The following is a 14,771-nucleotide window of genomic DNA, read 5'->3' as shown; positions in this document are numbered from 1 at the left end:
AACCACAGGCTATCTGGAGAGCGAGAGGGGTCGGTACGCACTGACCCCTCTCGCTCTCCAGATAGCCGCCTGAAGCCTCCGGAGCACAGCGGGAGCTCCCACTGCACTCCGGAGGCTTCAGGTTCCTTTTGCTGAAGGGTAGGTGCCCCTTCAGCTAAGCAGGAGGATAAATGGAAGGGGCTTCGCTGAAGAGGCGCTGCGCAGAGAGGGGGAGAGGTTTTTTTTCTTATTCTCCCCCTCTAAAACAAGGTGTGTCCTATGGCCAGGTGCGTCCTATAGAGGGAAAAATACGGTACCTCTCCCACCATTCTAACAGTGGACTTTGAGGTCCACCCATGTACCACCCCTATTGAATGGAGAGGTGGGTTAGAACATGTTAAGGTATAGCTGAAATGACACTGTGTGGGCACTTTCCCATGAAAACTGGAAGGAATACATGAACTCGTAGCTGCAGGGGGTGAAAACCAGACTGAACATTGTAGAGATGTCTTTGAAGACAGAGAGAGTTGACCTTATGGTGCATGCAGAAACCACTGTGATGAGTGGGAAGGAAGGATTCTGGCACAAAGGCCAGTCATGAGAAACAGGGAAATGGATATACAATAGAGTTAGAAACAGGGAAATGAAGACATTTGGAAGGAAGGAGGCAGGTTAGAAGCATCAAGCAGCATTTACCCAACAGGTTTCGTAACATTCCCAGCTGACAAACTCCCATATCTGGCAGCATTCCCAGTGTGAATACGCCCTCCTGGGGTGCCATATATAAGCACCCAAAGCTTGCACCACATAAATAGTAAAGTGTGTCTCAGTTGCTCCTTCTTGAAAGAGTGCCATATTCTACCTCTGCTTACCTACAATCAATTTAAAAAGGAAGAAGAAGAAGAAGAAGAAGAAGAAGAAGAAGAAGAAGAAGAAGAAGAAGAAGAAGAAGAAGAAGAAGAAGAAAGCTGTAGCAATATGGGGCATCAAGGACAAGTGCCAGGGGGGAAAAGAAGGTTAATGGGATTGACGGTACTGATGCTTCTGCAGGTGTTGATGGGTAAGTGGAACATTTTTCTGCATGAGTTAATATTCCTCACCACCAGTAGGGGGCACAATGGACCCTCCACCCCACATCACCACACAGTAATCTGGAGAAGATGATCAGCACCCCAGCAGGAGGGCCTACCACCAGTGCCTGTCCTGGGGACCGACTTAAAAACTGTGTGATGGGTGGTGAATTGCATTGTGAAAGACTGTAAGAATGAGCCTCACTTGGCTTGTTGGCCCTTTGTATTCCACCCTGAGGAATGAGAGGACTTCCCCACATCGGATCAGCCTGGTCATTGGACAATAGGATATGCATTCCTAAATTTCTTTTAAACTCAATCAATTGAAATTAAGATATGCTTTCCTTGAGCTAAGTTTTCCAGAACAAAGCAAACCAAGTCAACTTTGCAAGAACTCGGCCACCATTTACAAAGTCATAAATGGTTTAGGACCAGATTATCCAAAAGACTGTCTCTTCCTGTATGAGCCTGCCCAAGGGTTACAATTATCATCAAAGTTCATTTTTTCTCTCTCACCACCTAAAGAGACTTGGCTAATAGGAACATGAGACAGTCTTCTCTTTGGAAGGATCCTGGTTACGGCATTCACTCCCAAGAAAAGTTAGATTAGTCCCACCCAGATGATTTTTAGATGGGCAGAAAAAAGTGCCTTACTTTATCTGAATTTCAGTGGGGTTTAATTACAAAATTGAAGTTTTTATTTCTATATGTCTTTGCTTTTAAGCTTTACTTTTAATGTTTTAGTTTGTTTAATGATTTTATTGGCTTAGGGTATTGTAAGCTGTTAGTGGCGGTATTTAGGGGTGAAAATGTTTACAATACATCTTGAAGTCAAGTTATCATTTGCCAAACCACAGCTGCCAGTTGGTGCTGATCGATGTGTGGCAAGCAGACTTTGCAAGACCTTAACTGCTTTAGTGAAAATTAGTCATCTTGAATCTGAGTTTCTAGAGGGGCTAGTTCCAAGGTCTTACAAGTAGGCTATATTTTCAACCAAAATAGGAGATGATTACGTTAGAATTTTTTAAAAAAAAGAGAGATAGAACTAATGACAAGTGTAATCAACTGCTCATTCTTAAAGCAATTTATTTTGAAGTATTTTTTTAAAAAATATACTTGTCAGTATATAGTCTGAAGGGCTGTAGCTCAGTGGTAGAGCATGTGTTTTGATTGCAAAATGCCCCAGGTTCTGACTTAGGATAAAGCAATTTCCTGTGTTGATATAAATTAATGTGATGATTAAATGCCTGTGTTGTCTTTTTTTCACTTCATTCTCACCATGAACAGAGTAGAATGGACTTGAAAGTCAGGAAGATGAGCCATGTTTTGAGTATTTGGCTGGTTCCTTAAATGCATTGGCAGAATCAAGGAAGGCACATCTTAGCTGCAACAATTACACTGCCCAACACTGGCTAGTTCTGAATCCAAAACAACATGTTTAGTCATGGGGGATGAATGTATAGCTCTCAGCCACAATCTTTACATTTAATATAACCATCTGGCAAGTCATTTCAAGATAATGGGCAGTATCCAACAAAACAGATCTGCAAGTCCAAGGATTTCTGCTTGTGCAACGTAACTTTCCCACCATTTTGAAAGGGTCAGAAGAGAGTGTGTTGGGGTTGCTGGGTAACTGTAATTAGGGGAGCATTTGGGAGCAGCACTAACAGACTGTCAAAGAAATTCCTTGGTGCCCCATCCCAGATGATCCAAAGCCAGCCTAGGCAGGGGTATGATAGTTCAGCAACCTTCACGGTCTGACTGTAGATTCTAGTTCCAATACATTGATTTTGTTTTGACCCCTTTTTCTTTTCTTTTCAGATGCCAACCCAAGTTATGCAAGCAGAAGTGAGTACTATTTCTATATGCTTTTATTGTGCTTGAAACCGATGAGTTTTTAATTAGGAAAATTATTCAATTGACATGTTTAGAGATAAGGAATCCCTGTGGAGAAGGGTGGTCTTGGTCACAGAGCCCTGTGGATCATGGCTGCTATAACCCTATCAAATTAGAATAGCACTAGTGTCTTGTCTCACAAGCACCTGCACCCTAAAACTGCAATATCACCCTATAGATGAACATGAGACACAGGCTGCATACACACCATATATTTAAAGCACATTTTCCACCCAAGAAACCTGAGAAGTGTAGTTAATTAAGGGTACTGGGAATTGTTGCTCTTACAAGGACGGATACTTTAAATGTATGGTGTACACATAGCCTGATTCTCTGAGTGCCATTCTTTATGCTGCCAGAATGTGACTGTCAAGTGGGTGATGTTGGCAAGTTTGGGCGAATCCCATGGTTTGCAGAAGTAATATATATATGGGAGGAGGAACTGAAGGGCTGGAAAAAATATTATAATAAGGACTGGACATGCTCAATGGCTACAGAATGGCATGTCCACTGTGTGGGGATGGGTGGAAAACTTAGGGGAAAGAATATGGAATAGAGTAGCCTGAAAAGGGGCATGGCAGGCTCACTGGTTCCCTGAACCACACCACAACCTACAGTGGCCAAGTAGATGCGTTCAGGACCATAGAAGCATCCTGTGTTGCCTTGTCCCCCTAGCAACTGGTGCAGTTATACTAGTAACTGGTATGCCATATATACTTGTCTGCTGCATCAGAACACAGAAGCTCTATTTAACAGTTATGCTTAATAGCCATTGAGATACCTGTCCTAATAATGATATCTTCCTCAGTATGTGGAAAACAGGGAATCCTAAGCCGGATCATAGGGGGAAAAGACTCGCAGGATGGAGAATGGCCTTGGCAGGTCAGCATAAGGTTGGATGGAGCGTACCACTGCGGAGGGTCCCTCATCACTGATCAGTGGGTCATCACAGCTTCACATTGTTTTAAACTGTAAGTATGCCTTTCCAATCCCATCCATCCCTCAAGTATCACTGAAATTAGATTTCACACACATTTTACAAAGTCGGCTTTCAATGCTGAATGTTGAAATATTCATTTTTAAGGGCCTCTCTTCATGCTCACGGATTTCTCAGGACAATATTGTTTATTATAACTGGCCTAATTCAGTCGGGGGTTTTTTGGTTTTTTGTCTACATCGGCTTCACTGCATCAGTGTCAGCGAAAGCTGTGTGAAAATAGATGCAGAACAGCAAGCAGGAAGCCAAGAATGAATCTTCAGATCATGGCTTGTTTGGAACAAAATAAAGAACTTAAGCTACATGCACTGGTCAATGGCTTGTGCAAGGCTGTAGACAGCACTGGTGGACAGCACTGAGTCCAAAAATGCCCACTGATTCCAGTACTATATAAGTTTCTAACTTGGGCTGGACCAGCCCAGTGGTTTACACGAAGGGTGGTGATCCAGTCTGAGGGCCTCATACTCTCATGGACAATCTCCTGTAGTGGGACACATGTCAGCGGGGAAAGGAGCAGAGGCAAAAGTATGCAAGGCAAAGGCTGTGATTCTTACCATTATACACTAGGCTGCATTGCAGCCACACTGAAAATGGAGGCTTCTATATGCATATAGAGGGACGCGGGTGGCGCTGTGGGTTAAACCACAGAGCCTAGGACTTGCCGATCAGAAGGTCAGCAGTTCGAATCCCCATGATGGGGTGAGCTCCCATTGCTCGGTCCCTGCTCCTGCCAACCTAGCAGTTCGAAAGCACGTCAAAGTGCAAGTAGATAAATAGGTATTGCTCCAGCGGGAAGGTAAATGGCGTTTCCGTGCACTGTTCTGGTTTGCCAGAAGCAGCTTAGTCATGCTTAGTCATGTCTACATGCTGGCCACATGACCCAGAAGCTGTACACTGGCTCCCTCGACCAATAATGTGAGATGAGCGCCGCAACCCCAGAGTCGGAAACAACTGGACCTAATGGTCAGGGGTCCCTTTACCTTATATGCATATAGACACATCTCCCTGTTGTCCATCCAGGCAAGTGAGAGTTGACATTCCAGCCATGCAAAAGCCCTGAAGGAAAGCCAGTGAAAGTAGCCCACCCCCACCCCCCACAAAGCCTGAGGTTTTACACCACCATTTTACACATTGGTGGTGGTTTTTTTCTCTCCAAATCTCTAAACCGAACAGTAACTGAAGGGATATTGAAGGAGGTTGCAACGAAAAGAACTGAAGTGCTACATCCTTCCACTGGAATCTGCCCATACTCCAAGATGTGTCTCAGTCGCCCTTCACTGGGTGCCCCCACCCTCAGAACGTTGGTGGCCTCCCTGGGCTGCTTGTCTGCCAACGAGCTTGAAAAGCTTTCAGCACCAGGCTAAAACTTTCTTATTTAACTAGCTTTTGAATAGATTTCAGCTGATTTTTAAATTATTTTAAATCATTATCTTAAAATAACAGCATTATTTTGAATGTTTACTTAATAGTTTTATTTATCTAGAGATAATGCTGAAAGATCAGCTGATAAAAATCAAATTGAACTTTTTTAAAATTGGGGGTGCAAATTAAAAATGGGAAATATTGGGATTTGTCTCACACAACCCCACTCCTTAACCTGTTCCATCCACTTAACCCTAAGGATAAGAATTCGCTGACATTCTCTCTGTCTCCTCAACCCCATTGTGTCTCTCTAGGCTCAGCACACCTTCCAACTTCACAGTGATGCTCGGAGTACTGAAACTCTCCAGTCCTGGTCCCCACTCCATCACCACTGCTGTGAAACGCATCATCCTCAATCCTACATACGAGGGGGATCTGAAATCCGGAGACATTGCTCTGCTGCAGCTGGACAGGCCAGTGAATTTCTCTCAACAGATCGTCCCCATCTGTGTCCCTGATTCCGATGTCGTCTTCCCCCCAGGACACATGTGCTGGGTCACGGGTTGGGGAGATGTGCAAGGCAGAGGTAGGTTCAAAAGAGAGAGATAATAATAATAATAATAATAATAATAATAATAATAATAATAATAATAATTTATACCCCGCCCATCTAGCTAGGTTTTCCCAGCCACTCTGGGCGGCTTCCAACAAAACACTAAAATACAATAACCTATTGAACATTAAAAGCTTCCCTAAACAGGGCTGCCTTCAGATGTTTTCTAAAAGTTTGGTAGTTATTTTTCTCCTTGACATCTGGTGGGAGGGCGTTCCACAGGGTGGGTGCCACTACCTAGAAGGCCCTCTGCCTGGTTCCCTGTAACCTGGCTTCTCGCAGGGAGGGAACCGCCAGAAGGCCCTCAGTGTCTGGGAAGAACGATGGAGGTGGAGACGCTCCTTCAGGTATACTGGACCGAGGCCGTTTAGCAGATCGACTCCCTCTGCTGAAACAAACTGGGGATAACTCCTATCAGCCACCCCAGCATGGCCAATGGTGAGGAAATTATAGGAACAGTAGTCCAAAACATCTGGAAGGTACCAGGTTGGAGAAGGCTGCATTAAAGGGGAATTTATGCTACAGACTGTAAGTGGTTTAACAGCCATTCCCTCTTTCTTGGGAGTCCTGGGAGGAGTTAAGAATCTTTAACAGAGAATCATCACCCCTCACCAAACTCCAATTCCCAAGATCCTTCTGGAAGAAGACCCGGCAGTTCTAGTGTTATGAAACCAATATATACTTTATGGTAGGGAGAGAGAGACCTTAGCTATGCACGCCTGAGTCTATAATGCTCCAGCTTCTCTCTCTCTCTCTCTCTCTCTCTCTCTCTCTCTCTCTCTCTCTCTCTCTGATTTCTCCGGTTAATCCCTAACAATAGCAGTTCACAGACACAAGGCAGCAGGACTAGTCTGGAGCTTGTAATTTTTGGCTACTGTGTCTCTAACAGTTTTGTGACAGGCAGAAGTCCTGCAAGTGAAGAAATCCAGCGGTAACAGCATCTGCAGGTCAGGAAATGCTATTCTTGCTGGATTTCTGTTTATTTATACAGCTCTTAAAGGCAAATTAAGTTGTGCCCGGGGTAGAGGCAAGGAGAGAAGTTGTCAAGCTATTTAAAAAGTTTGGTTGGTAGCTACCATTTTTTCCTCCTGAATGCCTGGTTCCAAGGGCAGTGGGGAGAGGAGCACACAATTATGGCTGCCATAACACAAGTGGGCTTTCATTTGTGCAGCATAGTGCAAAGGCTTCCCCAAAATAAGAGCATTCTATAATCTTTTATATAAATTCATAAGAGCATTCTATAATCAAAAAAATATTCTATATCACCTATAAAATGTTTGTAATTTTTATCATTGCTAGGTAGCAATGTGATTTTATGCAGTATTTTATACTATTGGTTTTTGTATTGTACCTATCTTATATGTGAATGGCCTATGGCCCAAGCATTAACAAACTACCACTACTACCGTTTTTTTATTATTGTTACTGTTACTACCACTATTGTATAATGGGAATAGCAACTTACAAAAGATGAATTGTAAGATAATATAGATACAAAATAGAAATCCATTAGGGGGAAAGCCAGGGGAGGTAATCTCTACCCTAATGGTCTAGCTCCCAACAACAGAATATAAGTTCTCATTAAAAACAATGAACCAAATGGCACCTTAAACATGAACAATGCAATGAGTCTGTTCAGAAGAAAAAAATCATGTAGCTCAATGTGACTTATGCCCTGGCAAGTGTGTGAATAGGATTCCATCTTAGCACATCTATGGGGCCAGAAGCTTTCACATGCCTTCTTCATCAGATGTATGGTGTGGGACCCTCAAGGTGTGAATGGATAGAATATAGATGATAGATAGATATAGATAGATAGATGATAGATAGGTATATAGATAGATAGATGATAGATGATTGATAGATAGATATAGATAGATAGATATAGATAGATAGATATAGATAGATAGATAGATAGATAGATAGATAGATAGATGATAGATAGATAATAGAGTGTCAGAATGTCTTTAGAAAGCGAGGCCCGAAAGCTGAGCAATCTAAGAGACAGGTGTGCCACAATCGTATGCCAAGAAAAATGAAAATGAGATCCCATCAAAAGAGGAAAAAGAGTGGGTGTGACACGCTCCCAACTGGTGATGAATTGGCCAAGCAAGATGAATAATGTACATTAATGCCTAAACAGGGACAATTACCTTTTGTGGTGAGTGAGCCATTCCTAATCCCCTATTGAATCCAAAGTCTGTTAGTGTCAGGTCTGCAAATAAATTGCAGCTAACAAAGGAGTCTCTCTTTGAAAACTTTTGGTGATTTGTGACAACTTGTAAGCCAATTATACAAACAGGGATATATGTCTAGAACCTGTCACTCACATAATTTTAACCATAATTCCATTTTGTACTTGAATTTGTTTGTTTTATGAAATCCTCTAAAAAAATGGATTTATAAAGTGTATCTTCTCTCAAAATACATATTCAAGCGGATATATATTTTTATATATAGTCTTTTGAAACTTAAATCTGCAATCTGCATAGCTCTAAATTTCTGATAAATGCAGTGACCATTCTGTGACATGCAAAATCTGGTAGGTAGCAAAGACCTGATCCATGCGCAGGGATTTGCAAAGAATGCAGTCTGCAATCATTCCCAGTCTGTTCCAATAACTCCAGTGAGACAGAAATGAAATCCCTTTGGTTGCAGAGCATCACCATTTTAATGTTTCATTATACAATGGCACTGATTCTCTTATCTTGCTCCTGTTTCAGACAAACAGCGAACCTCTGATATACTCCAAAAGCTAGAGGTCCCCATAATCAGCACAAACACATGCAATGCCCTCTATCACCAAGACTCCGGAGAGCTCAAACTCACAAAGGACATTAAAAATGACATGATATGTGCTGGCTTTGCTGCTGGACATCGGGATGCCTGCCAGGTGAGACCCAGATCAGTTTTAGTCCATTATTAGTACATCCAGATCTTTGGTCCATCTAGTTCAATCTCGCCTACACTGAGAGGCAGTAGCTCACCAGTGTTTCAGATAAGACTCCCTCCCAGTCCTACCTGAATCTGCTAGACATTAAACTTGGGACCTTCCGAATGCAAAGCAGATGCTCTGCTACTGAGCTTCTGCCCTTGCCATAGCTCTTCGGCATCAGCTCCCCTCCCTGTGCCCAGGGGCAGAGGAAGGGGGATGCGGTGGGGGTGGTCCGTCCCAGGTGTCACCACTGAGAAGGGTAACAAAATGCCTGGCGGCACTCACCGCGGGGCCTGCAGTGCGCCCAAGCCACACATCTCTCCTGTGAGTGACACGATGGCTTGGGTGCCCACAGGCTCCATGCTGCCCCAAACGGTCCACCCGCCACCTCCGCCTCAGCTATAGAGTGGCTGAATGGGAGGAGGCAGGCAGACTCCTTGGAGGCCCTGTGGAGTGTCCTGCCCTGGCTTGCCCTGCCCCGTGGGCGGCTGGCCCTGGCCCTCGGCGCAGGGCACGCGCGCCGCCCCAGGTGCCAATTGGCTTGCTCCGCCACTGCCTGTGCCTGCATTTCCCATAATCCATTTGGGTTTTCTCTGCACAGGGTGATTCAGGAGGACCACTAGCCTGCCGAATGGGGGACTCCTGGCTCCTCGCAGGCGTGGTGAGCTGGGGAGAAGGGTGTGCACAGAAGAATCGCCCTGGCGTTTATGCCCGTGTCACATCCTATCAGTCGTGGATCCACAGCCTGATACCAGAGCTGACTTTCACCAGCGTGGAAACCAAGGGCCATGGGTCAACGGTGAACAACAGAAGCACCATCAATGGAGCATCAGCTGGAAGTTTTAGCTTCATCTCCATCATCATAGCCACTGTCGTTTTGCTACTATCTTCTGAGTAGACTCTCTGGAAAAGGAGGGCAGCCCCTTTTTCCTGGGGAGACCTTTGTGCCAATCCTGCAGGCTTAGTTTGGAAGAGGATGGAGATCATCAGAACTGCCAGTGAGGCCATCAAGGAGACTATTGGCTGTGCTGCTGTACGGTTTTAAGAAGTGACTGTCGGCTAAAGCAGTCGTTCTTGGCCTTTCTGATACAGAAATTTGTGGGCATTCAGAAATTAAGGGGCTATCCCATCCCCGTTACCATTTCTGAAATTTATTTCACATTTTTCTTCATGGACTCAGTCCTCCACTCCAGGAACAAGTTTTGCTGCAAGGGATTGGAGCAGAAAGATTAACACCTGGATATTTTTTTCTCAGCCACTGAGCATGCCCAGCGATAGTACTCAGTTGGCATCCTCAGCCATATCCATGCTAAAACATGTTGTGGCCCTGTTGGTCCTCCTTCAACCCAGGCTCAAACTTACAAAACAGCTATCCAGTGGCTGGGAAGCTGCTGGCTTAAACTGCCTATGGAGTGGTGCTCCATTGGGACAATGTGGGTAGTTACAATTGCGGTCCACTCACCACAGATCACACTACTCCTGCTTCCCTCCACTACTAAGCTTGTTGTGGGGTTAATTTCAGGAGGCCCATCAGAAAGCACTTTGCCTGGGGACCCCTCAAATCTGGAAGTGGCTCTGCTCTTGTGGCTATCAGAGGCTTCTCTCCTTAAAATGTGAGGATATGCAGGCAGGATTCCAGTTCCCAAGAACGGTTCTTTTGATCCTCTTCTGCTGAACTAGGTGGGCCATTGGCCTAAGATAGCTGACTCTTCTTATGTTCATATCCATGCTCAGGTCTGTCTTAAGCTCCAGGAAAAGGTCATAGGGTTGCTGTCATTTAGCCGGTCAGTGCAAGAAGTGGCTTTATACCAAGTCAGATCCATCTATCTCATTACTGACTGGCTGGCAGCAGCTCTCCAGGGTTTCAGGTGGGACCATTCCCCATCCCTATCAATAAATTCCAGGTGTCCAACCAGGTAGCTTCTGCATGCATGTGTTGTATCTCACTGAGCAAAAGCCCCCTCCCTCAGGGTTCATCACCTCTAGCAGCTAGCAAGCAGGCTGAAATCAGCAGGTGGGCCTTCCTCCTAGCATGGAGGAGATGCAATGGACAGAATATCACCTATTGTTGATTTCAAAGAATCATAGATTGTAGAGCTTGAAGTGACCCTAAGGGTCATCTAGTCCAAATCATGCAATGAAGGAATCTCAACTAGAGAATCCATGACAAATGGATTCCAACCTCTGCTTAAAAACCTCCAAGGTTTCCTTAGTTGGAATCTCCTTTCTTGTGACCTTAAGCCATTGATCCATGCCCCGCCCTCCAGATCAGGAGAAAACAAGCTTGCTCCACCTTCTATGTGACAGCCCTTGAGATATTTAAAGATGGCTATCATATCTTCTCTCAGTCTCCTATTTTCCAGGCTAAACATACCCAACTCCCTCAACTGTTCCTCATAAGGCTTGGTTTCCAGATCCTTGATCATCTTGGTTGTCCTCCTCTGCACACGTTCTAGCTTGTCAATATCCTTCTTAAATTTTGGCAGTCAGAGCTGGACACAGTATTCCAGTTGTGGTCTGATCAAGGCAGAACAGAGTGGTAAAATTACCTCCCTTGATCTGGACACTACACTTCTGTTGATGCAGCCCAGAATAGCATTAGCTTCTTTTGCCGCTGCATCACATGGTTGTCTCATGTCAACCATGTGATGCAGCAGCAAAAAAAAAACTAATGACTCATGTCAACCATGTGATTTCTGCCTGTCATGCAGCTACTAAAGCAGGGATGGGCAACCTTTTGCTGTTGCAGGTTGCATTCCCTTGGGGTAATCTTTCAAAGCCTTCAGGCTCAGAGTCAAAGGGGTGCAGGGAATCAGAACCAAACATAGATGGGACTACACACACTCTAGGCTTATCCACACTTACCTTTTCCTCTGCTCTTCCCAGGCACAGTCTGCGATTTAAACCTGAGCACCATTTAAGCTCCTGAGCTTTCCCTGTGAAAACCCACTCTTTAAAGCTCAATCAGAGCAAGCGTCAATCCACAGAAAACCCGAATTGACGTTTGCTCTCATTCAGCTTTAAGGGGTGGGTTTTCATGGGGAAAGCTTGACAGGTAGGCAAGAGATGCTTGAACACAGAGTGTTGTATAGAGCAGACCTCTTCCTGGAAAGAGCATGGAATATGGAGAGGAGGAAATTTTGCCCCTTATCTCTCCCGTGGCTGTGATCCAGTTTAGGGGGGCTTCACAGTTGCTGTAACTTTGAGAACCACAGAAATTGGACAGATCTCTTAACAACATGTGTAGTTTGATCCTCGGTGTCTTAAAAGATGGGGGTGGATAGTCAAAAGCCCAGAATTGTTTCCTCCTCTGGGAATTATACTGCCTAAAGATATAGCAGAGGAGGAAAGCTAGCCTCACACTCAGGATAAACCGGTTCTTTCTTGCTTCTGAATAAAAAGTCTGTTACGACATACAACCACACCATACCTTTAAAACACACTTATGCCAGTCATTGAGAATCCTGGGAGCTGTAGTTTCTTAAAGGTGCTAGGAACTGTAGGTCTGTGGGGTCAGAACCCTTAATAAACTACAGTTCCCAGGATTCTTTGGGGGGGAGCCATGATGACTGTTAAAGGGATAGAAGAGTGCTTCAAATATATGATGTGGATGTTCAGGGGGGGCACAAGATTCTTAAGTTATTATTATTATTTATTGAATTTATATACCGCCCTATACCCAAGGGCCTTTTCTTCCTTTCAACAACATATATATCAGATACACCAAACCTACCATTCGCTACCTCTGTTCATGGGGTTTTGCTATTCTCACCAATGCAAAATCTCAGCTGCTATAGACATTCTGGCCTGGTTTATTTCATGACATGAAGTTGACTTACTAGCATGGTGCCAAGTGTATATATTTATGACTTTATTTATTGTTTGTACTGTGTATCATGTGACATATTTTTGTAACACGCACGTAACTCCGTGGTGAAATCCTCTTCCCCACCCATCATGTGAGTAAAGGAGCCCCGTCTGTTATGTGGGCTCCCGCATTTCCTTGTCTATCTCTTTCCTTCCCTTCACAATAAACTCTTTGAACCTTGACACCTGGATTGAGAAATACTTCTCTCTGACCTGAGGTGACTCTTAAATTGAGAGGAATTTGAGCAATGTTGCTCTGCAAGCCTTTATTAGGCGATAGTATCAAATGCAGGGGGGGGGTTAGGAGAGAAATAGTCTTGTGACACCCTCTTAGGAAATGTTATAAATATATAATTCTGCTCTTGAATACACAAAGCAGCCATTCACCTCTATCACCATATTCTTGACACCCCATATGCAAGTATTTGTGTGAAAGAGTGTATACTTGCTAATCTGTACAGTAGGGGTCAGCAACCTTTTTCAGCCGTGAGCCCATCCACTGTCCCTCAGACCATGTGGTGGGCCAGACTATTTTTTTGGGGGGAGGGGGAATGAACGAATTCCTATGCCCCACAAATAACCCACAGATGCATTTTAAATCAAAGCACACATACTACTCTTGTAAAAACATGCTGATTCCCGGACCGTCTGCGGGCCAGATTGAGAAGGCGCTTGGGCCACATCTGGCCCACGGGCCTTAGGTTGCCTACCCCTGGTGTACAGCTCAACTATTTCCATCAGGCTATGTCAGTGGGAGAAATGGGAAGTAGGACTTGGGGCTTGTTCATACTTCCACTCATCCCACACCGAGAAAGCACAAGTATGAGCAGTTTTCCGCTTATCCTGCTCCTTTCCCAGAGGAAACCCCCTCTCTCTAGTGCTAAATTGGAGCAAACATCTATCTGGAGAAAACTCAAATGGCTGTTTGCTCCAATAGGGCACCCTCTCCCTCTACTGCCATCCAGTGGTAGCCTTTCCATCAGGCTGCCTCAGTGGGAGAAATGAGAAGCAGGCCTCATTCCAGCAGTTTTGCTGGAAGACCAACTCCATCACGCACCTCCTTCCCCTGAACTATTCCTATGCCATCTGGTCATTAGATGAGCTGTTATTTAGGAATTGGCACCTGCGTTTGCTTTTCCCCCTCTTCCCTCCCTGTCCCTTTCCCCTTGTATGTCTTTTTAAAAAGGGGGGGTGTAAGCCTGTAGACAGGAACTGTCTTGTTCTAATGGGTGGTATATAAACCACTCAAGAGAGCCTTTTTGGCTGAAGAGCTTAGTCCAAAAGCTCTAAAGAAATAAAGGTACACAGACAGTACACTAACTGAGTGATACATGCAAATAACCTACAAGTGCACAGTTCCATGAACTGACAAACGCAGGAAAGGAAAGGGTTAAGTTAGCCCTTCAGGCCACATGGCCCCTTGTCCAGCAGCCTCCACTTCTTCCTTCTTCTCAAACAGGAAAACTTGCACAACAACTTTAGATTTACGAGCACACATACTGGGAGACATCTCACATCTCTCAGGCAATGCCTAGTTTGGGTGGCGGGCGAGGAGGTGCTTCCAAGAGACAATTCTCAGTACCTGAGCCAAACTACAGTTTTCAGGGAAGCCCCCCTCAAATGATATCAAACCAATATTTGTAGTGTAACAATACTCTCTGTGGAATGGAAATAAAAATGCATTTGGCCTGTGATCAAATCCACTGCAAAAACTCCCTCTTTCACTTGTAGATTTCAGAGTTGGGGGCTGGGATGTGGAAGTTGCTGCTGCTGCTGCTGCTGCTGCAGAAGCAGCAGGGCGGGTTACAACAATTAAAACACAATATTTAAAAATAGCTTAAAACAACTTACAATCACAGAATTAAGGTGTGTCCTAAAAACGTACAAAGGCGGTGTCAAAAGGCAGGTGTGTTTTCAGTTACAACCAGAACTCCAACAAATTGGGAAGAATGGTTGGAAATAATAAAGTGCCATGAGTCAGCTGTCAACCACTAGACATCTGTACTACCCATTGAGCAACAAACATCTTTTGCCATGTGTTTCAGTGGGAAA

At 44.5% G+C, this 14,771-nt stretch overlaps 1 protein-coding gene across 1 annotated transcript; it reads left to right on the top strand.

Annotated features, from left to right (window-relative positions):
• Nucleotides 1-794: 794 nt before the first annotated feature.
• LOC310746591 (serine protease 27-like) lies at nt 795-11,050 on the top strand. The gene is made up of 6 exons (XM_083580517.1): nt 795-1,039; nt 2,871-2,897; nt 3,754-3,916; nt 5,619-5,890; nt 8,641-8,810; nt 9,454-11,050. The coding sequence occupies exons 1-6, from the start codon at nt 958-960 to the stop codon at nt 9,748-9,750; spliced, it is 1,011 nt and encodes a 336-aa protein (XP_083436643.1). The 5' UTR covers nt 795-957; the 3' UTR covers nt 9,751-11,050.
• The last annotated feature ends 3,721 nt before the right edge of the window (nt 11,051-14,771 follow it).

This window comes from Podarcis filfolensis (assembly GCF_964270895.1).
Source record: "Podarcis filfolensis genome assembly, chromosome: 13".
Classification (NCBI taxonomy): Eukaryota; Metazoa; Chordata; class Lepidosauria; order Squamata; family Lacertidae; genus Podarcis; species Podarcis filfolensis.
Note: the sequence above shows the minus strand (reverse complement) of the source record. Positions and strands in the feature narration are given on the sequence as shown.